At 39.4% G+C, this 24,026-nt stretch overlaps 2 protein-coding genes across 14 annotated transcripts in view; one reads left to right on the top strand and one right to left on the bottom strand.

The window, feature by feature from the left end:
- Positions 1-966: 966 nt before the first annotated feature.
- Snx6 (sorting nexin 6) lies at positions 967-5,715 on the top strand. Of its 3 annotated transcripts, XM_071714730.1 has the most exons (11): positions 967-1,175; positions 1,318-1,368; positions 1,562-1,777; positions 2,169-2,290; positions 2,717-2,853; positions 2,937-3,244; positions 3,331-3,513; positions 3,755-3,772; positions 4,453-4,516; positions 4,727-4,812; positions 4,894-5,715. In XM_071714730.1, exons 1-11 carry the CDS (start codon positions 1,170-1,172, stop codon positions 4,942-4,944), a joined length of 1,242 nt encoding a protein of 413 aa, XP_071570831.1. In that variant the 5' UTR covers positions 967-1,169; the 3' UTR covers positions 4,945-5,715. The 3 variants fall into 3 exon arrangements, with proteins under 3 accessions (XP_071570831.1, XP_071570832.1, XP_071570829.1); XM_071714731.1 differs by lacking the exon at positions 3,755-3,772 and having other exon boundaries at positions 968-1,175; XM_071714728.1 differs by lacking the exon at positions 967-1,175 and having other exon boundaries at positions 1,285-1,368.
- Positions 5,716-13,374: 7,659 nt separating this feature from the next.
- Positions 13,375-24,026, bottom strand: part of Dpr12 (defective proboscis extension response 12) — a 256,117-nt gene continuing 245,465 nt past the window's right edge. For all 11 annotated transcript variants that reach the window (XM_071714743.1, XM_071714740.1, XM_071714735.1 and 8 more), the window contains one exon: positions 13,375-19,657. In XM_071714743.1, coding sequence (XP_071570844.1) covers positions 19,545-19,657 — 113 coding nt within the window. In that variant the 3' untranslated portion in view covers positions 13,375-19,544. The remainder of the gene's footprint in view (positions 19,658-24,026) is intronic.

Genomic DNA, 24,026 nt, shown 5'->3' with positions numbered 1-24,026 from the left:
ACAATCTTAAGATGTTATGAACCAATCACAGAGCCGTATTAGCATCTTAAGGTACATTATTTATAATGGGCGCGTTCAGCAGACACAACTGTTGCACAACTGTTGAGTTCGTCTTATCATCACTCTGCGTTAATTGGTTGGTTTTAAAAGTAAGAGCTATAATCACGTTCGACTGCTACTGAGCGGCTTGGTCTGCTGAACGCGACCAATGTCGGAATCGACATCCTGTTGCTAACTCGGGGGCGACGGGGGCTCCCGAGTTAGCGTTGACTTCTCGTCGTCAGCGCCTCGCGCTGACCTTCGCATCAGCGCTTTCGGTCGTCCCGGAGTTGAACGCTCCTGGTTCCGGTGTCGGTTTGCATCGGATGATCGATCGTCCGATGCAATCGTCAGGTTTTTCGGCGGATTTCAGAAATGACTTTAGTCGCTAGGGTCGGATTACTTATAGGAGGCAACTCGGAACTCGGTGTTGCCAAGTACAATAATGAATAATTATAACGTTGTGCGCTCACGACACCAGGCAGAACATAAAACTTATAATGATATATCATCATAATTTCATTCATCGATTAAAAATCACTTTGGCCGGTATTCATAGGCCGATATTCATAATCAGATCCTTATTTCAAGACCGTCTTATCTTAAGATGCTAATACGGCTCTGTGTTAAGATGTTATTTAAGACGGTCTTGAAATAAGATCTGATTATGAATACCGGCCTTTAACGTTATATACTTTGAGGTGCCATATATTTGGTTTTTTCTTTATAATAATTTTTGTAGCTTCACAATCGTTATAAAAGACACATTTTATTTCACAAATATAATAACCATGCCGTGTCAATAGTATTTCTGTATAAAGTTATTCAGCACCGGACAAAATATCATTCAAATTTAGCGGAAGACACGCCACATTGATGATAACTCATTTTTATGTCTACTAGGGGCGCTCGTTTCGACGGTCTCGTCAATATCGTGGAAGACCGCGTCCAGTGTCCACTCTTCCGAGCTAGCGCGTCGAAGATTATATTTTAGGAGATTTTGAGCCAGTCCGAGTCGAGTCGGCTCGCTCGCCGCGCGACAGTTGTACATACGTTATTTAGCGAGACGATCTTGTTAATCGAGTTGCTGGTAACCACTGTGTGTCAAGGGGACGACGCCAGTCGACGCCATGATGGTAGGTGGAACCTGTTATCAATCCGGCCGATCCGGCGGTCCGCTCGTTTGACGCGTTCGATTGCGTTCGATCGGCGCGAATCGCCCGGAAAGTTCCGCTCCCCCTTCGAACGCGCTTCTCTAATATGCGAAAAATGTTGCAGGACGGAATATGTGACACCACCGACATATTAAATAGCGTGCCTCCCAAGAAGGTATTTATAGCGCTTCCCTATCTCTCCGTCGTATTCCTTGGAATCTCTTCTTTTTCCTCTTCTTCTGTCGCCCACTTGATAACACGCGCATTATCGCTATTGTTCTGTACACCCCTCCTCTCCTCTCCCCTTTGTTGTCGCATTCTCGATGACAACTGCGTTGCCGTATCTGCTAACGAAACTGCTCTTTCAGACAATCCACGCCGATACCATAGACCTCTCGGATAAGTCCTTGCAGGTGGACATCTCGGACGCTCTCAGCGAGAAGGACAAGGTCAAGTTCACTGTACATACGAAAACCACCCTACCTGAATTCCAAAAGCCGGACAATCTGGTTGTGAGGCAGCACGAAGAGTTTGTGTGGCTCCACGATCGATTCGAGGAAAATGACGAGTACGCTGGTTACATCGTACGTGTGGAATCTTTATGACATTCTGACGTCATTGTTCTGGTGGATATTTTCCTGTTTGAGTGTGAAGATAATTGCAGAAATCTATGCGAATAGAGTACTAAGCATATGCTGGCGATAGATTTATTATTGACGCACTTTGTTTCTGTCCTAATTGTCAGGATTCTATTAGCCATTATTGAATCAAGCTATTCTGAAACATTAAGTAATAATATTGAATAATTATACAAGAAGAAGGCACTTGTCGACAATTTTCTAACGTGAAATAAAGAAATCGCAATTGTGTTTCATGGTATTTTTCAAAATTGAAAAGGATCGATTGTGCTTCTTGACACTCAAACGATTAACTCATGTTTTATTTTAAATGTTAATGTCGATACTATTATAATAGATTCCACCATGTCCACCAAGGCCAGACTTTGATGCATCTCGCGAAAAGTTACAAAAACTCGGCGAAGGTGAGGGAAACATGACACGCGAAGAATTTAATAAGATGAAGCAAGAATTAGAAGCGTGAGTGTTTTTTGTGTATATAAATTAGGTACTTATAATTATACAGACGCCACTTCCAATTGGAATCAGTTCTAACGGCCTTGACCTAAATACATATGTTGAGATCATGATTCTAGTTTTATTTCGTATAAGTACAATTCATTATATTAAAATGATTCCACATGAGTTTCCAATTTTCCATATAAAGCGAGATTCCCAAATCGCCCAGTGCTTACAGTACAAAAACAAATCTATTATTGGACGGTTCGCGCGGAAAGTTGGAAACCCATGTGGAATCATTTTATGTCAAGAATAATTGCTGTATTTTCAAGTAGAAGAAAGTTGGAATTGTCACCTGTATAATGAATAAGTACCATTTATTATATATTTTAACTCATAGGATCTAATAAAATCTAATTTTGTTATGTTATTTTTGTGATTTTGCAGAGAATACTTAGCCACATTCAAAAAAACTGTTGCTATGCACGAAATGTTCTTGACTAGGCTGGCGCATCATCCAGTTTTTCGGAATGATCATAATCTGAGGGTATTTTTAGAATACGATCAAGATCTTTGTGTGCGAGGTAATGCTTTTGTAGTCTGCACAATATCAAGATATATAGAAATTAAAATAAATACAGAACATACGTATTGTTTATTCTTGCAGGAAAGAATAAGATGGAAATGTTTGGTGGTTTGGTGAAATCGTTCTCGAAAACCACCGATGAATATTACTTATCGGCTACAGTAAAAGATGTAAACGACTTCTTCGATCAAGAAATGACATTCCTTCAAACTTATCATCATAATTTAAAAGAAGCAACGAGGTTGGCCGATCGTCAAACAGCTAAACATAAAGACGTAGCAGATTCATATATAAAGATTTCCACTAATCTTTTACAATTAGCTACAACGGATAATGGAAAACTCGAGAGATTTTTAACTAAAATCGCCGAAACCTTCGAGAAGTTACGAGTAAGAATACTTTATCGAATACTTTTTTAGAACTTTTATTTTTAATAATTAAAAATCCATTACAAAAATACTTTTTTTTTAAATAGAAAGTTGAAGGACGGGTAGCGTCAGATGAAGATTTAAAATTATCAGATACCCTTCGTTATTATATGAGAGATACAGCTGCGGCTAAGAGGCTCCTTTTCAGAAGATTGAAAGCTTTACACGAGTACGAGTCTGCGAATCGTGCTCTTGAAAAAGCTCGTGCCAAAAACAAAGATGTTCATGCAGTAAGTGCGCATTTTTCTACAATTCGTAAATTTATATTCATGTTACATAATAATATCCTCAGCTAATTTATCGTGAAATAGCATACAGAAATGTAGGACGTGGGAAATAGATACAATGAATATTTATGTAAAATTAATCTCATGGCGGCTAAACTGAAACTGCAGTTATTAGATACTATAAATGGTTTATGGTCACGAGAGTAGCATCTAATCAGAACTTTAATTTTTCTTGCTTTTCAAGGCACTGGAGGTTGCTGAGGTGTGTCATATATCGTTTGTGTCCTACATATATTTTCCGTTGTAGTGCTTAAAAGTATTAGATCTTATTGCCAACTTTTTCATTAAATGGATAGATTGCCCATTTGAAAATGAATTTATATTAAAATCATTTAGTTTTTATTATACATAGGTAAAAAAAAATATTTTAGAATTTTACATTTAGAATATTATGAATTGTATGATATCTTACAAATTTGTTTAATATTAATATTAAAAAGATAATTAATTATTCACTGGCGACTCAAGTTCTCTGGTTTTGTTAAAAAGATAATTTTATGATTTCTATATAAAAAAAATGTTTTATTGTGAGATTTCTACTTTTTTATATACATAGAGATATTTACATAATTTATATGTAAAATATATACATGGAGACATTGCGTTTTTTTTAAACAAGGAGATTGGCACAACTTAGTTGCTGCAGCACGGAAGTTATCAGAAGTATTATGCATGAATGCCGGTTGCATGTAGTATTGAATATTGTCTTGATAATTTAGATAATTTAGATGATTTATGATCTGATAATGACTTTTGTGATAGAAATGATATAAGTTTTGCTGATGAATATGTAAATATTACGTTGCATAATTGCATCGAAAGTTTTAGATAAAAATGTGTGCGACATTGTAATATTTTAAATTTATATTTTTATTAATCAAGGCGGAACAAGCACAGACCGAAGCATGTGAGAAATTTGAACAGATGTCTGATAAAGGAAAAGAAGGTAAGTAAAAATAGGTATATCTGTATGTCATTTGTTTAGAAATCTTATTCAATATCATTTTGTAATAAAGAAATAGAATAAAAGAAGATTAATAACATTTTTTATTGTACGAGATATATAACTTTTGCCATATAATTTACAGAATGGTATTGATTATTTTTAGAGTATTTAAGACATTGTTATCAATATTTGTAACGACTTTGTTTTTAGAATTGTTGGATTTCAAAACTAGGCGAGTAGCTGCATTTAAGAAGAATCTCATTGAACTAACAGAGCTCGAAATAAAACATGCTAAAGTGAGTATAATGCTGTTTTTTTTTCTTAGTTATGTTTAAACTTTGCAGCATATCAAGAATGTATTTACATTATGTTCACAGTCGCACGCGGAATTGCTCAAGAAATGTTTATCTGTACTTCGGGAAGAGTGATCTAGCTTTAGCGTTGCCATGGACAAATCTACGTGCATACATCCTGTATGCAGATAACAGTTTATTTAAGACTAATAATGTAATGTAATGGTACTGTAAAATACTATATATTTTTTGTTATCTAAATTTACTAGATCTATCATGCTTTAAAAATAAAGTATTGTATTAATAGCTGCAAAGCGACTTCGAGAAAACTGATATTTACTATCATTGAGCTGTAAAAAGCTATGTAAGCGCTACTATATTGGTTTTGCTTAATAGATAGTAAGAAACTGTGGTTTTATAAGAGTTTGGGTAAAATACGTGTGTTATGGGAAAATAATGCACATTTGTATTATAAAAGTGGATTAGAGGTGTTATATATCGAGTCCCTTTGCAGCTTCGAATTAAGAGCCTGTTATACGTATAAAGTAAGGTTCTCTATATTAACAAATATATATATAGAAGAGAGATATATATATATATATATATATATATATACATATATGTATAAATAAGAATATATCCATACGAGCATGTTATTACTATATTGCTTAAGTTTAGGGCAACTTTGTGAAGGAGGGATTGCTAATATAAAAGCTCAGGATGATTAAAGTTAATATGAACAATTAGATTTTCATGTATGAACTTTCCAAATTTTTATGACGATACGCTAGTCTGACAAATAATTATTCATAAATGCGTTTATTTTAGAATTAGGAAATGAAACAATGCAGCAATGATTAAGGGGACCTTGAAACGATTTATAATAAAGTGCAATTATACTTTTCATCGTAGCGTTGTGAAACAACATTTATATTTTTATGTTCTTTTCTATGCACTTCATGTCCATTTTGGTTTATCGTGCAAACTACGTCAAATAGTTTATAATCATCCCTTTTTTCAAGCAAGAAATTGCTTTCGTCAGAGGTAAATAATTCGCACACGAGTATTTTCGTAAGTTTTTATTGAATCGAATCATTTTCTTTTCTATAATACATGATTGCAGACATATACTGAGAAATTCATTAAGTTGCAAGAGTTTATCGTTTAATTCTTTAAGAATTAATTCGAAATCCACCGTAATGTACCGTACATTATCGTTCTTATCCTTAATGTCAGTAGATCCTATGAGTATCCTATGAGTGAGTGCAGATAAACGCGCTGCGATGCGGACAACGTCGTATCCCGTTTATCGTACGCCGGTCTTAATTTGGTATCGTTACACCGTAAAGTTAATAATCTTAATAATCTTAATAATAACGAACAGTAAAGACGATGCAATAGAAAATACCCTTGGTACACAAAAGTCACCCTGAAAAACGTCTCGCTCTTTTCATGCCTCGTTTCTGCTTCTCGCCTGTATCGAATTGCATCACGTACACGATAAATCAGACGTATATTACATGCACAGTTATTACTATATGCAATTTCAATTTAACATATTGCTTTCTCGTCATCTTTGTCTGCTCGTCGTGAATAAAATTCACATAAATGTGAATTCTATTCGTGAGCACTTCTAACACGTTTTGATAAATTATACAAATTTAAAAAGCTTATTACGAATGATTAACAATCGTATAACAGACGTATACATTCATGATACTTTGATATATAACAAAATTATTCTAAATTATTCTAAAAAGATTTGCTAGAAGATACGAATGACCCCGCTCTATTTACAGAAACGAATTAATCACTCGTTAATCAACTCGCGATCTGTTATTATTTAATAACATCACCGTCTTCGGTTATTGACGTTTCGAGTTTTTAAATCGAAATAAAAATATTTCGATATTTTCATAAGAGGAAATGCATTTTTCTGGAGAGATACGCCACAAATACCTCGCCTGTGTTTTCGAAATTATCCTTGATTTTTTTTTCTCTAATGAATTACGCGTCTTAAAGTAAAGTTCCAAGAGTAATTTACATACACACACACCCACACAGGCGCTTCAGTACTACTTATATTCCCGCGAATCAATTAAACACAGTGACAGCTGTTTCTCAGTTAAGCTCCATTGCTTATGTAAGAAACGATGAGTCCGGTCTACTTTTTTTTTTAAATTCGGGTTTATTTCACTTTGACGTTATGATTAAATCACGTTCCGGCATTTAATTTCGGAGGCGTTAATTTAAGAGTATTTATGGTATTCATGCGGTGCTAAAACGCGGCTGATTATCGGGAATGCGCGATTGTTGCCTAATCACGCGGCAGGTGATTATTGATTCTCATTGATCAACGAACTTTGATGTACGAACGTTTGCTGATCGATTACGCTCATTCATCGCGTATGATGAATTTTTCACAGGTAATATGCGCCGAAATACGCGCGGCAGAAAGGGAGAATAGCTCTTTCATTTTACAATCGTTACTCATGTTCTGCGCTGTGAAAAATGTGTGACAATTAAATTCGCAAATCGTGAATGTTTCGCGAACAAAAGCGCGTCGGTGAATGTATCCGGAATTCCAGTGATTTTATTCCATTTATCAATGGTATAAGCGCGGACTCAATTCCGTGTGTATTTATTCGATTATCTTCTTTTTTACACGTGTACATCGCGAAAAAAAATCCATTTTGTGATATAAAAATTTATAGAAACTCTTATACTCTGTCGCTGGAATCGTCCAAAAAAAAAATCTAAAACGTCTCTGAGAACGTACAAACAATTCGATCTAAAGTATTTGTATTGTTAAAGTGTTGGATTTTTCAATGTTTCGAAATGGCTCGTTTATCATCAAAGATATTTGATATCTCTCGCGAAATGGAGATTTGATCAAACTTACGGGGCGCATCGCCTCAGATTAGTCGGCAAATTGCGCTAGAATTTTAAACTCGGCGGTTAAATTCGGAATTTAAAGACGTCCCAACAAGCGGCGTCCGTCACGTGTCAAGAGACACGTCAGGTGCTCGGATACCTGTCGGGTGGTTCAAGACGCCGCGCGCCGCTGGTAAACGTTTGGTTCAAGTCATTTCAAAGTTTCATTAACCGTCACGCCATGGGAACGTGATTTCATTTAATATCCAAGTATAATCGAGAACGAAATACAATTTTAGAAATCGCCTATATTCGCTCGCCACATTCCGGTCCAGTGGACTGCTGAATGTTTTTCGGTTTTCTAATTTTCACATAATATAATTTTCTAGTTTCCTTAATAAGTTCAGTTTAAACTTAAATCGTTTTCTTGGTCTGCTATTGTCACAAATATTTTATTTAGACTTTGTATTTCCGATTCCTAAATTATAAGCTTATAAAAATATTAAATGAATGAAAATGACAGTGCGACAAAGTCGAGCGGTCACTCACGGACCGGAGTGTGGCGAATTAAGGACTCGGAAATAAATGTGGCTAGCTAGGATTATAATCACGCCCGAATACATGCAAATTTATTGTATATCCGACTTCCCAACGTGTACGCGGTCTCCCTATCTTTTATTGATATTTTGACTAAATTCCAATTTTTTTTTAGCGCTATTAGATATGCGATAATCACAATCAATTTATTTTATCATCACGTCAGCCTTAAGCTCTTATCGATCTTTAGCGGGGTAATTTTTTAAGTGACACACACGATGTGGTGGTCCCCAACTCGCCGGCCTCAAACGCTCAGAGCCGAATTCATTACGCGGCGCTACACGCTCGACGATACATCAAGTTCCCCCCTGTTTTTTTTTTTTTAAATTCATACTCGTCGGAATGCGTAAGGCGAAAAAGTCGACCTATATTTATTCCGGTAAAGGCTGATTACATTTCGCGTTTAAAACGCGAGCTGTGCGTGCCGGCCAGCCGGCTCGCAACTCGCAACAACGACGGCCGCGCGTTAATTTATCCCGCGAACCGCGCGTTAATTTATCCCGCGAACCGCGCGCGATTTCTCTTCGGCCCGCCGCGAAAATACAGTATGAAGGACGCACGGACTCCAGACGATCCCGCAGGCGGCGGCGGGCGTGGGGAAGCGGGCGGCAATGTATATCCGCGCGCGGTTCCGAGGGATTTCGGGCAGATTTATGATAACGGTATGCATCTGGGTCGGCCAATCAGTCTTCCGCCCGGGCGGTCCGCAATCCTGGTCTCTCGTTCGCACCTGCACTCTCTCGTCCGCATCTCGAATCGGGCTTGAAATCCGGGCCGGCCGGCCGGCGGCGCGGGCGACTGCTGGGCCGTCCGCGACGCGTCCGGCTGGGAACTCAAGATAGATCAGCGCCGATTACGTCGCTCGCCGTTCGAATTCCGAATGGGATTCAATCGGTGGCCCCGCGATCAAGAATTTCCGCTCGACCTGCCTTCCCGATCGCTACCTGCCGCCTTTGTTCGGACCGTTTTGCGATCGCGCGGTTGTTTAGATATAATTTGCCTCGTTGAAATTCCCTTTCCCAACTTGCGCGGAAACGCCGCGTTACGATATATTCATCTTTCCGATAATTGCGCAACACAATCGCGGCGTCTATAATGACCGATGATTAATAAGCGCGTGCGTGCGTAATTGGCATAGTACGAACGTGTCGTCGAGGCCGTTGTTTTCCGACGCGGACGTCTCGCTCGAAAACCCCGCTTCGCTGCATTATTGCGGGCGCGCTTATACCAATCGCGCATGCATTTGTCATCGAATCGCGCACATAATCATCCGCGATACGAGTGCGGGCATCGATCGCGAATTTATTACGCGATCGGTATATCAATAATTCATCGTGCGTTCGCGCCGCGCGAGAGGCGGTCGTCGAGATCGAATTAAACGCCGGGCAATATCGCGATCGACGGTCCACCGCGCCGAGGGAGTGAGTGCGCTAAAGTTTCACTCGCGGACACAACGCGATTGTACCTTAGGCGTGGCACCGTCGCGAACTTCCTAATGAAGTTTTCCTCCGAGTAATTTGCATCCCTGGACCCTGGCTGCCGTTTCGTAAAACACCTTCGGAAGGCTATCGGTTTCTCCCTTCTCTGCGCGTTTAATCGCGACGGGCAATCCCGAGCGCGAGATGCATTCTCAGTGTATAAGGGCCTGAGCACAAAGGTCGTCGGAAACGGTTACGACAATCTTTGTGCTCAGGCCCTAACTCAGCCGTCACCTTATTAGACTGTTAAAAGTAACGTTGTTAAAATAGCTACGACGCGATTATAACACGCGACCCGCTTTTATTCCCAACGAGCGTGATGATGTTTCATGATATTTCTTCCCGCGGTAAACGCTTTCCTTTCTCCCTCTTCCCCTTCCGTCTCTTTCTCGCTTTCGCTTTACGCAATTTTAATAATTCTACGATTCACAAAGCAGTGCGAAACGGTTGCCCGCGTTTGGGAGAATTACCACAGGGCGAATTCGCCGAATATAATGCCGAACCGAGTCAGGTCAAATACAGGGGTTTTGTGCTCGAATAAATTCTGATATTCAAATCAAGCGTACTTGGAATTCTATTAGAAAGAAAAAAGAAATAATATATTGCTGGAAAGGTCAGGTGTATAATTAAATATCAACTAAAGTGATTTTTAGACGGAATTGCTGTACGCAAGACATCTTATTATTTTTTTGTGTATTGAAAGAATTTAAATTTATTTTCTGAAATTATATTAAATGGTATAGTTTTAGCCAATATATATAATTAAACCTACACGCAGCACGTCTGCACGTAAAATGAGATCAATTTTCGTAACGATAAGTGAGAAATAAGATTTTAGTCTTTATCATTTTTTGCATTTAGTCGTTAATTATAAGAAATATTATTGCGCAACCCAAGGTAATAATAGGCAATAGAGGTTAAACGTCTACAAATATAATTTCCGATTGCCAAGTAGTTTCTCGCGCTAAACGCCGGCCGTCGAGAACTGCATGAACCACCTTAAAGAGAACAAGCGTTTCGAGAAGGAGTTACAAGCGCGATATAGAACGACGGGGTATCGGGGCAAATAAGAAACAAAAGACACACGTAGTGTTCCGAGAGTCTGGAGAGAACGTTCTTCTCTCGATTTAATTCCGCAGGGCTTTCCGTTTTCTATTGATGTTTTTACAAGACCGCTATTCCGCCGATTTGCGAGGTCGAAGGGGGGGACGGAAGGGGGGTTGCGGGGGATGCATAGAGAAGATCTTTAAGGAGAGAAGAGAGATCTTGCCGCGCCGGGGGCGAAATGAACCCCCGTGTGTCGTGACCCTTTCTTACGGCGGTTTTTTTTCCTCTCCCCGTTGCGCTCTCCTCCGCTATCTGGCCGGATAACGACGGATACATAATACACGGGTGACTGCGCGCGATTCCACGAAATCCGCGGAAGCCATCTTCACGCTCCACCGATCAAACGTTACTTTGCCCAGTTTTTTCCTTTTCTTCTTTCTCTGTCTTTCGTTTCTTTCCTTCCGCGACCGTCCCCATCAGAACCGCCCGCTGCAAAGGGAACTCATTAAAGGTTCATTGTGTACGGAGCGAGAAGCGAGACGCGGATTCTTTCGAAGATTCGCAGGTGAAAGCGTTGCGCGAGAAAACGAGCGTTCGATCGCCGATAATTATTGCGTTTGTTGCGGCATCCACGCCCGGCTGTTTTTATCGCAAATATTCAAAGCGTAATCAAACCGAGCCGCGCGACTCATCGCGAAAAATTGTCACGTGGCGAAGATACGCCAACATTTATTTCAAATATCGAAAGGTCACGTCAATCCACGGCGTTTCCGCTCTGTCGAAGGCTCTTCCGACGAAAGCATCTTCATGTTACCGTAACGTTCGCGTTCTGTGGTTTTACGCCGTCATTTTGACGTACGCAGCTCGGATCTGGTACACTTATACACAACATACACGCACACACAGCTCGTTCTGTCTAATAATGACAGATCTACCTCGCATGAGATCGATGATGGAGTCATTAGCGCGCTTTAATCCGTCGGTTTTACAGCCTTTACAAGATAATCGTCGACGGGATACGGCAAGATCGATCGTTTATTCTGTGAGCGAGGACGTCTGTATTATAGAGTTAACAACCGTGAATCATTTGTTTTATGATCGCTTGCATCAAGCTAAGCCAAGCTTGAGAGCGAGTTTAGCGAGATTTTCTGTTTCCTTCTACATTATGATTATGCTAATTACACAGTGGAACGAAAATTTACTTGAGTAAAACGAGCGAATTTAGCACCCTTGTAGAGGCTTTGCTGTGCTTGCGTAAAGTTCCATGCTCTGTAAATAATACTAACGGAATAAAATATTCTACTGTAGTTTAAATAAAACAATTCTTACTATCGTTTTTATTAATGTTATCAAATATAAGATCGTAACTGATTTGTAATAAAAGTAATATTTCTGCTGGTTTTGAGTGAAAATATTAACAAACTAATGAGCTGCGTTGCGACGTGATATTATGTACACGCTCGCGAGATTGCTCCGGCAATTTTATGATCTTATTTTAACATTAACAAACATGAATATCGCGATTCGAAAACGCCAGTCGATAACGGTATGTAACGTCGCGCTTGCGATAATAATTGGTTTAATCCCGATATAATTGCGAGCACGTACGAGCTACGACTTTTACGAGGGCGAACGAGATTTCGCCGAGCGTGCGCGGCCGCCGCCGCCGCCGCCGCAGCCGCGGGCGCGAACGCGGGCGGGAGCGTACGGGGGGCGCGGGCGCGGGCGCGGGCGCGGGCGCGGGAGGGGAAGGGGGATTATTTCCATCGGGTATTCATTTTTAATTAAATTAATCGAGGAATCGGCGCGCTAATCCGTGGAATTCGCGTAGTAGTCGCTTCAACGTGACGGCCGGCCGTGCCGCTATTGCAGAATTCCGTGGGGTTGGTAAATATTCGAGGAGCGCCGCATTGTTCTCATTACGGCGTATCGCGCCACGCTATTTCGATAACTTCATCAGCCGGTATTCGACATCGAAATACTCGTAGATAGGAATTTCGATTCGGCGCGTGAATATAAATAAATACACGCGTGCACGTTATCGGTCCATTAGCTCCGGGACCGCTTGAATCTTTACTGAAAGCGCGAGCATCGTAGGTGGAATGATGCTATTCTCGTCTCTCTCTCTCTCTCTCTCTCTCTCTCTCTCTCTCTCTCTCTCTCTCTCTCTCTCTCTCTCTCTCTCTCTCTCTCTCTCTCTCTCTCTCCATCTCTCTCCCTCTTTCTGGCTTTTCGACAGAGGTGAAAAAAGTTGAGATAAAAAGTTGCTGTTTTATTAACTAAAACTCTGTGATGAATAATTTATCGCTAAGAGGTCTGGATTTTTCCTCCGTAGCGCCAAAAAACTGACCGCATTTTCCTTTGCGTTGAAACTTCCAATTTTACACTGCGTTGAAGTTTGCTAGAATACTGTATACTGTATACTGTATTATTAAAAAATGTTATTTGTTAATTTTAGTTTAATATGTTTACTATTATTAGTTTAATATAAACAGATTTTTTTCTGGGAATTTATAGTGCGAATAAAAGAGATAACTCTGGAACCTATTATAGAAAATAATTCAAACAATACTGTGAAACGAGGATATATTTTGTTCGCAATCACAGATATTCTAGGATTAATATTGAACATGTATGTCGACAGAATTGAATTTATCTATCTGGAGTGGCGGAATATCGATAACTGATCATAATTGGAAAGTCTATTCCTACAATCAACTGTTTATATAATAGAAATAACGTAATGACAAATTCATACCGTAATAATAAACTCGTCACGTGCGAAATAAGAAAATTACCTGTAATACCGCAATTTATTCCAAAAATAAATAGAAAACATATTTCTAAAAATAAAAATAATCGAACATTTATTTTCTACTACAATTTCGATTCGACCTTTTTGAAACATTAAAGCTGGTATTTGAAAAGGATTATTAATAATAAAATCATGCCATGTATTACAGTAAATAGGAATATAAATCAACGTAGAATATATACATTCATGTACGTGTTTTGTAACGCGCGTGAACGGATATTTGGTTCTAGAAGGACGATTCAGGTACACGTAAAGGAGCTATTAACTTACAGTAACGAGGTGATCGTGAGGTAGCGATTGGGGAGCTGTTGGAAGGGCTCGCGAAATTTGTTGGATTCGGTAACCGCGCTTTGCAGACTGCTTGAATTTCAAATAACGCGAAGCGATAAAGCTGTAACCGTAAATTTATCACGAACAGGCGATCAAAAGTTATCAAAGGAAGCGAGCGATTTGACAACGGTGACAGGGATCCCTCGCAATATCGTTCCGCGGAGAATTCCGATGGTGGAATTGACATCGCGCGTTCTGCATATTTCTATTAATAACGCATAATGGATCCGATCAGAGTGAAGGAGGGAAAGAGAGAGCGGGAGCTATTTGTATATTTCGACGTCAGGATGACAGTTTTATAAATATCGCTGGGGGGAGATTGAGATGTCGCGAGGCAGAACAAACATTTAACGAATACGGCTGTCTTCGTAGCGTAAATCGGAGGGTAAAAATCCTTCGACGAGATGTGTACTCATGTAATAACGAATAAAGTAATGCCGGCACATCACGCAATGCGATGTGGGTCGAGTTTGAATTTCGCGACATTCATACGAAGACATTATTCGAAAAGGGATTTTTTTTTCCTTTTTTACTTTTATATCTCGTGGAGTAACTTCATTAAAATTTTAGATTTACGGGATGCAGATAGGAATTCCACGAATTCTACACGCACGGCTCATACGGACTTTCATGCATACGAATAATCTATGTAATGTGTTTCACGTTACGCCCGACTGGCTTGCTGAAAATTACTGCGGTATGCACGTTATATTTATTTGCGCGCTTATTATTATTAAACGCAGATAAATTTAGAACGAATTGTTGAACGCGAGCTTGTGAAATATTACGCTATTGTTTCTATCGTGGGGAACTATACGAGCCATTAGAGTATGATCAATTGCCCCGTAAAACTATTAACCGCTTTCGAGGAAAGGGATTTAGACAGTTCCAAAGAAAAGTGATGAGTTTATTGTATAAAGTACCTTAATAACGGCAAGGAAATCTGATTAGAAGTTTCGTGAACAATGATAATTAAAACGCTATTTTTGCTCTTCAATTTGCCGTGTGAATCAACTATTCATATTTCTATTAAATATTCTACAAAAGGATAATATAATTATATTAAAATTCTAGAAATGAAAATACGTACCTCTCCTAACTTTCGTGTTCCGAATTAGCGTCAGATACTCGATGCCGACGTCGATTTAATCTCAGACGTTACAGACTTGCGGATTGAAAACGTGTGGTACACATGCAATTTATCCGTCGTGGATGTTTCCGTCGATGCTGGGCGGCGGCAGATCCCGCCGGTCGTGTTTCGGATGAATGGAAGTCTAGCTGCAGGAATGTTTTTCTTTCTTTTTTTCTTTATCGCATATCGTGTATTTTACTACAATAAATCGCTATGTCGTGATACAGATTGCGTCGCATACACAGGCCGTGCTCGAAGACATAATATCGGCGATGCGACATATACGTGACTTTCCCCAACGATGCGGTTCTCGAGCGTCATAAATCCCGTAAGATTTCCATTAGACGTGATTTCGCGCCTTAGAAGAATCTCAAAGAGAGACTTCGGGCTCGCTCTCCACGCTCCCAGTTGCACGCGTCATCCTCGTGTATACCCTTCATATATACCTTTTTTACTCGTTTAAGTTTCCGACACGCCGTGCCGCCAAGATTCCATCGCGGCTGCTGAATCTCACGTATACTGTAGTCCCTCAAGGATTAAACGGCACGAACGTCGCGCATATGTTCCCGAATTTCCACCTGCGAGTTCCCCCTTGACGTATATCCGTCTTCCGCGCGCGGAAGGAGCGAGACGTTTTTCAGGAAATATTTCCCGAGACATGTCGTCTGAATAACGCATAAGTATACAAACGAAGATGGGAGCAAGGATTCGATTCCCGACAAAATACCGTTTATCCTACTTTTCCTACGTTTTCTTTTTTCTGTGTCTTTTTCTTTTTTTTTTTTTTGGTATCTCCGCGCGCGCGTGTGTCTCACCTTAAATTAGGATATACAGAAAGAACCGTTGAATTTGCCTTAATCGCTACGCGTATCCGATGTGTACAGTGTTTCGGGCGAGAGAAAACGATGCTACGTGATGGTTTCGTGGGCCCCTCGAAAGTAACGCCGCGGCGGGGAGGGGCGGGGGGGGATTCCGCACGACACGTTTCCGCCAGCGTTGCTCGATGAGCCCACGTATTATAGGCCTGTCCAACTGGTGGGCTCTTATTTACGCCCAATAACGATGCCGCAATTCGGTAACTGATTCGGTAAGCGTGCCTCAATGATGCATAGTGGAGAACAGGAACAAATATGCGCTAATTTTGTGAAATCGCGAGATCATTTAGAATAAGAGATCAGTTCATTTATTCATCAGCCGCTGAATTTAATCGTGTCGTGATGATTTTACAATGCTGCTATCAAGATCATACCGAGATATTTGTGTGTAATAATGTCAATTATCTTTATGTAGGTCAGAACTCTAATAATGAATGAGTTAGAGAATAAACGTAAAAAAGCGAGGACACTGAGAGGAACTGAGCATGTTCAATGGTAAGACGATATTTGCGCTTGCAATTTTAAGATCAGAGCTACGTGGCTCGATCGTTGCAACATGCATAATGTCGTTTGTTCAATATTTAGCCGATATGCTGATTTTTTAATTCATTTTATGTAGGACGTACAACAGTCACGCGCATATTTCACAAAAATGAGAAAATTTGCGATTATCGTATATAAAATAACATTCGGCAACGGATATGGAGATCGACGCTCTTTCGATACCAATGTAATTCCGCTTTTAATTCTTGTATAAAAATAAATAATTTTTGTTGTCATATAGCGAAGTAATTTTACAATAATCTTTTATAATATCAACTATCTTAATTATCAATTATTATTGCAAAATGAAAACAATTATCTTTATTGTAAATTATTATTATAAAATAATTTTGCTACAATAGATATGTAAAAATTATTTACTTTTATATATTGTATACAGGGTAATTCACGTAAATGTTAACATACCTATTCTGAACCGTTAAAGATATTGAGATGCCGTTTTCACTGACAATGAGATAAATTAGATAAAGGGGCTACTAATTGCAGTTTTTTGTAGAATTTTGATTTGTAAAGATTCTCCGGCTCCCGCTTTAATTTGTTAAATAGACCTATATTTTTTATGCAGCACACATCAAAGTTGTTTGAAAAATTAATACAAAAATATAACGTTTGTTTTGAACAAATAATTGTCGAAAAAGCGGCGTTGGTAAATTTAGACATTTTACCACGTGTCTGCCGCCGTTCAGAGGGTATGAACGCGTCACAACCTCGCGCAAATGGGAAGTCTACCCGTGACTCAGATCGTCAAGATAAATTGCTCCATCAACGTGCCTACATGTTTGCGAGCTCAATTATTTCGTTCGTAAGTTTACGGGAATAAAACATCTATTTATTTAGACAAGGTCTCTAAACTATGTATCCCTACTTGTCCTATAATTTTGCTAATGGATGTCTTTCCTTATCTCTGACTGTTTTCGAGAAATACGTGGTGAACTTTTTATCAAAATCACTCAGTAAACGGTATTCAGATAGATAAAAAATATCCGTGAAGCTATACGGTTTTATTGAAAAAGAGAATATTTTGGAATAAATTACAACGCAAAAGAATACTTCCTCAATCTTATTCCCGATGTCTACTCGAATGTAGCGACGAATCCATTCAGTAGTAAAATCAGTAACAACGTGGCCGCGAGACGCCTTAATGATGGCCTTTAATGACGGTACCGCGGGGGCGACGCCCGATTCACCACTCGGGAATTGCAGCCGCGTACGTACCGCGCTTTGTTCGCGTTTGTGCCGCGTGCAATAAACTCTTGCACGACGCCGCGGTGTCGTGCAATAAACGCGTTTTCGTGCGACGCGACGGTGCGATCTCCATCTCGTGACGCCTTCACAACGTCGCAAGAGCGGGCGACTTCTGCGATATCTGCAGACCCCTTGCGCGCTCTCGCTTGTAAAGCGAACAATTTTTCATAACAATTTTTATAGAAACGAAAAACGCATGATTGTGGCGCGAGCGGAGAGATGCCACGCTTCGCGTTCGCGTTCAAGCGTCGACGTTGAATTTTCCCGTTTTGACTGGTATTTCCAAGTGTAAGTATACGCCCTTTTTATTCTTCTTTGCTTGTGTATCTCGAGAGAAAATTTCCCAGACTTCGCGTTATTCAAGCAGATTCAAGCAGAAAGAGGTCGTATCGGTATTCGGATTGATTCGAAATATCCGCGAAGTTATTGCTCTTAACGAGACGAGTAAAGGTCTTACGAGCAAATGCTTCTTTTTTATTGCAACTTGAAATAAAATTGTAGACTATTGTAGAGCATCGATGCAAAATTGATTTGATTTTAAATACATAATTCCGAATTAACTTGCGGCATCAATTCGTCGCAAAATTACGTATGATTAATGCTGTCGCATTAATCTATTATTGTTAACAATATTATTTAATCGTGATGTAAATATATTGTATTGAAAGTAACTCGAAAAGTCATCTACACTCCTAGTTTACCTACAATAACGTACATACCGACCAGTTTCATGCTTATTGCGAATTTTATATAATTGCTATGCGATTCATTCGAAGACAGTCAAAATCGTTGAGCCGAATGTTATTTCTTCGAAATAAACAGAGAATCCAATCACTCGTTTTCTTGAATGCAAATGATCTTCAAACATCTAGATTTTATTATTGTAACTGTTCTGACCCTGTACCAAATGGCAGTTTCTGTTTAAAATCACTTGAGCGACACATTCCTCGATTTATATATAACTATTTGGTCATTTTTTTTTAAATCAATTATTTCGAAAGCAAAATAAGTCCAAGAATTAGAATTGTGAGGGTGACAACTGTGCCATTTGTAAATGGTGTAACATATTCTTAAAGGAAACGCGGTGTCTATAGCAACTGTACCCAAACTTTTGTATCGTTCTCGCACATGTACGCAACGGAGGTCTGTACTCTTTTCGAACCCGTTCATCAATTATTTCCGATTTCCGAGAAATATAGCCTCACCTTGTTAGCAACACGATCGATTCGTTTACATTGACCGCGTGAATTTTCCATCCGACCGGCCTGAAATCTGGCCTGTAGTCGAGAACGGACGACCAAGCGGTGCCCGGAAGTTGGACAGGCCTGGCCTAACGTAATCCGCCTCGTCGTGGCGTATTCGACCCGGGCAGTATTTACATAATTCGAGTCGCATGCGCGTCGCGCGTAATGACTTGGAGCAGGCAATCGCGCAATCTTCCACGAAAATCTCGCATATCTAAGTAGTCCAGCCGGCGGCAACCTCGACTAAAGTAAATAAGGAATAGGAGGGACGAGCGAAGGGTGAGAAAGAAGGGTGGTTGGGAGATGGAACGGAAGACGGGACTGTGGGTTCGGGGGAGGAAAGAAGACCCCGCGAGGGATGGTTGGGAGAGAGAGAGAGAGGATGTGAGGGATGAGTGGAGAGGTGAAAAAGGAGGGAGGGGGTGGGCGGGCAGACGCGGACCGTAAAGTCCCGGGGGATGGGGAGGGTAATATCCTATCTATCACAAACGGAAGTAATGACGTAATAGTTATGGACATTTCGAAGTGAAACGCTTATCGCGCTAAAACGACGCTCGCTACGACGAGTACCGCCGGTACCAGCACCCCCGCCAGATTCCTCTTCGCTGCCGACGTCTTGCGGCGCTGTATCGCTGCCATCTTGTCACCTGAAACGGCAAGAGAGACAGGTTGGGATCCGTTAGTAAATCGGTCGTCGAAATCGATCGTCGTTTATTCGTCGAGGTGCCCCCGTTATCGAGGTAATCGAGTACACATCGACGAGGGGCCGCGACGGCGGGACGCCCCCGTTGGAAAACGGTGGCGTGTCTCTTGTAAGTTAAGTCGAGCGTTATTTCCGCCGTAGCGCACCGTGTTCGTTGTTGCTGCTGCAACATGTTAAAGCCGAGAGAGTACAACCGGCGATAAAGCGATTGCTCTCTCCCTCTCTCTATCTTTCTCTCTCGTTTTCTGCTCCCCCTTCCCCCCTCTCTCTCTCTCTCTCTCTCTCTCTTTTTCTCTCTCCCCCGCTGCCATTTTGCCTGTTATTCAATAATTGCATCTTCCGTCACGCGCGCGCTTTCAGCCGCGCGCACGAGAGAGCGATCGGAAGGCGACTTACACAAATTACGCAGATTAAATCCGCATATGCAAACAGACGCGAATCCGCGGCACACGCTTTCACGCTAAACGGCTGGTTTGATTTGAATCCATTATTCATATTGAACGTGCCACGCTACGCGCGTGTATATATGAATGTGTGTGTATATGTTGGGGCGAGCGCGAAAGTCAAGACGGACGGATCAATGCGAATTCCAGGACCCCGCGCTTCGGCAGCCGTATACGCGCGTCTTATTGCTTGAATATTCGGTGTTTGAACACTTGATGGGATACTTTTAAATAGCAGCGCATTTAGCGCGCTTAACACGAATTTTAATAGACCTCTGTCAAGTTAGCACTTCTACTATAAAAAATCGGAATAAGATATGTACCAGAATTTTTTAGTTTGTATCTTTTAAATTGTAACAGGTAACTCAATTCTGTCAATTGCTCCTGAAAGCACTTAAAGCATTTAATTTTGCGGTATTTACTTTTTTATTTTTGTACGTATTTAGGATTGGAGGTGCTAGCTTGATATCTAGCATCCCCACTTTCAAAGGCGAATTTCTGCTAAACGACTTGATACACTAAAATCAGGAATAGAGCATTAAATTAGCATCTAAATAGCAATTAATTTTGATACATATCTTATTGCGATTTTTTATGGTGTGAGAGTACTTGATAGAAGTTTTCAGTAGACCCTACAGAAATAAAGCTAAAAATGGTATTGGGCATGCAATTATATAAGCCTTAAGAAATTAAACTGATCGCGTTTTCGCTTTTTATAAATTTTTTAATTTTAATATCAAAGCATGTAATTATAATTTATAGCTTCGTCGGTTTTCTCTTTTATATTTTATAGAATTGATTTGACTTCTAAGAGGCTTGTACGATAAGTAAAAACGTGAATCTCTTTATAAATGTGCTCGAGACTTTACTTTCTGATTCACTTTATGTTCGCAACATAGTATTTTATACGAGGCGTTTCTCAAGTATTGTTCAATATTTTAAAAGTTCTTGATTTTTGAGGTTCTTTCACGAAGAAAAGTTTATGTGAACATATGGTCTTAAAGACCTCAGAGATATAAGATGTTACAAATTTTATAAAATTATCGTTTTTTCTTAATAGTTCGTAAATAAAAAGACTTTTAGAAAATTCAATTTTTTAAAAGCTTTTTCCAATTTTTTAAAAGTGTTAACATATCGAATTTGATACAAGTATATCTTTAAGTTAAATGAACTATTCTATGTTAGTTGTACCTCTTTCCTCCAAAAGCAATTAGGTAAAATTCAGATACATGTTTTATAAGTAAAAAGTGTAAGTAATATCCTATTTATTTATTGGCCCGAGTTTGAAAAAGAAATCTTTTTTTTTTGTTTAGGAGCTATTAAGAAAAATAATAATTTTATAGAATTTTTAACACCCTGTGTCTCTGAAAAGAGAACTTGAGACATTTTATGAAAGAAAATATGATTATATTTTCCTTCATAAAATGATGTCAGAAATCAACTTCTAAAATATTGAATAATACTTAACAAACACTCTGAATATGGACGGTGTTGCATAGTCAGTGTCACATATTTTTGTAATTGTAATGCTGGCTTACGCTGATCGTTACGGCGTCGAACGTACTAAAGAATTGAGGAATGAAGAGGAGAAATTGCGTTTTCTTCCAGCGCTCGTTTCGAATCTCGACTCGACGAAATGACGTCGGATTTTCGATCGATAGTAAGAGATAAAATCTCCCTTTTTCCTTGCGTGACGTAAACATCGTTCGCGTTGTGGAACGTCGTTGTAACGCGGATTTCTTTCACTCGGATTAGCGACCCGCGGGGGATCCGAAATAAATTCCGGGCGTAGATTTCCATTATAATTTCCAATTGAAATTGTGGACTCCGGTGCGGCGCGGACTCGGCCGGCGCGCGCGGCACGGCGCGGCGCGGCGGCGCGTCTCTCGTTGCATACAAAATTACTTGCCAACGCTCCGACGCATCGTGCCGTTGTGTTCCGTGGAACTGCACAGAATGCGCCGTGGATTACTGAGCTAATTACTGTCGTAGTTACTCACACCGTGCGTCGTAGCTACCCCGCGGAATAATTAATGTTGATAATAGATATATGCCGCGTATTATAAATTGCGTTATACAATATCGCGTGCGTCATGGCGTGCCGATATTAATTCGTCGTTACGGAGATTGGAGATAATCAATGGGTGACAAGTATATAATTAGTATTAGATACGAGGGAACTATTTTCAATCAGCAGCGTCGCCTTATTAATCTCGTTCTTAATATATGCAATCTAATGAATTACTTATTCGAGATATTTATGAGTGATAGTCGTGAGAAGCAAAATTATATGTATGTGTATTATGATTTAATGCCATTTTGATAGAGAAAATTATGAGAAAAATGACTTCAATCGAGTTAAACGTTCTTTAACAGGAGTTCCAAATAAGGTATTGTATATAATTTAATTATAATCGAATCAATTAAATCTAAATTAAACAAGTGTTATTTAAGATCTAAAATAAGTGGCTGCTAATATAAATTGGAATGACTAAAATGTTAATCTATTCAGTTTTATTATTTAATTACGTTCTCTCTCTCTCTCTCTCTCTCTCTCTCTCTCTCTCTCTCTCTCTCTCTCTCTCTCTTCGAGTAAATAAAAATCTGAAATGTAAAACGTTTAATAAATAAGTTAAAAAGAATGCTCAAAATGCAAGAATTCGTTGCTAATTGAAGGAAAAGCGACTTAACATTTAATCTACATTGTTTCTCGCAAATCTCTCGACGAGGAAATATTTACTTTATCAAAAGCTATTATCTGGGTGAACTGAAACTAGTATGTACATAATTATAATCGGAAAATGCGAGAATTGTTGAATGAATTATGTATACACGCATATATACGTAACTATATGATGTGAAAATATAGACTTTCTTTTTAATATTTATTATTTTAAAATAACGCAGTAATAATAATATGATAATAACATATTATAGTTAGAGCTGTGCCTGTATGTATATGAACATTTTTCAAAATAAATATACTATTTTAACAAATCAATTTCATTGCTAATGGAACAAAGTATACATAATTGGGGAGGGTAAGTCAGAGTACGTTAAAGTAGGTTACAATACGTAAAACATACTATAATAGTTAGTCTCGATATAAAGTATGTCACGGCATGTTTTAAGGTACGCTAGAATAAAACTTTTGTTGATATACATGCAAGTAGCCTTCAGTAACCAACTAGCTGTTCCAGAATTTTAATTCAAGGCAAAAGATTTAGTGGGTAAAATACGTTCTAATCCAATGCTGCATATTTAAAAATTAAGAACGAGATTCCGGCAAAATTACTCTAATAAGATTATACTCTAATAAATTCTTTAATTCATAGGACATTTTGATAATTGTATTTTCTCTCAAAATACTTGAAATCTTGATTTCCGTTCGCGCGCGTATCTAATATACAGATTTCTTCGGTTTGGCCGATTTTCTTGTGTCATCGATCCGGGGCACGTACGTGCACGCATTACCCCATTGTACGATTTGCGTGCAGGCATTATAACGCGGTCTTATAACTCGTTCGCGGCTAATTAACGGTCAATGTTTCGTTTTGTCGGGCTTGCACCTCTGAACTGGAAGACCATCGCGATTTCTCCTTTCACGCGAAATAAAGGCGTCTATTGTGAACGGCGTGCTTTTCACCTATTCGCCGGCTTACAAAAGACGCTTGGCCCTTGCGTTTGTTTCCGAAAATGTATTTTATACCGTTATTATCCGAGGCGCCTGCGTATTTTGGGTTTACGCGTCGCGGCTATCGATAATGAACAAAGAAACGAATGTGACGCGAAGTCATGCTTCGCAAAAGTTTATTTACCTCTTATGTATGTGAGACTTATAAGAAATTTATTTTTACCAAAGTGCATTTT

This window comes from Temnothorax nylanderi, unplaced genomic scaffold (genome assembly GCF_030848795.1).
Source record: "Temnothorax nylanderi isolate EJ_2023f unplaced genomic scaffold, tnyl_v1.0 TNYL_tig0145_pilon, whole genome shotgun sequence".
Taxonomy (NCBI): domain Eukaryota; kingdom Metazoa; phylum Arthropoda; class Insecta; order Hymenoptera; family Formicidae; genus Temnothorax; species Temnothorax nylanderi.
This window is presented reverse-complemented; position numbering and strand designations above follow the sequence as displayed.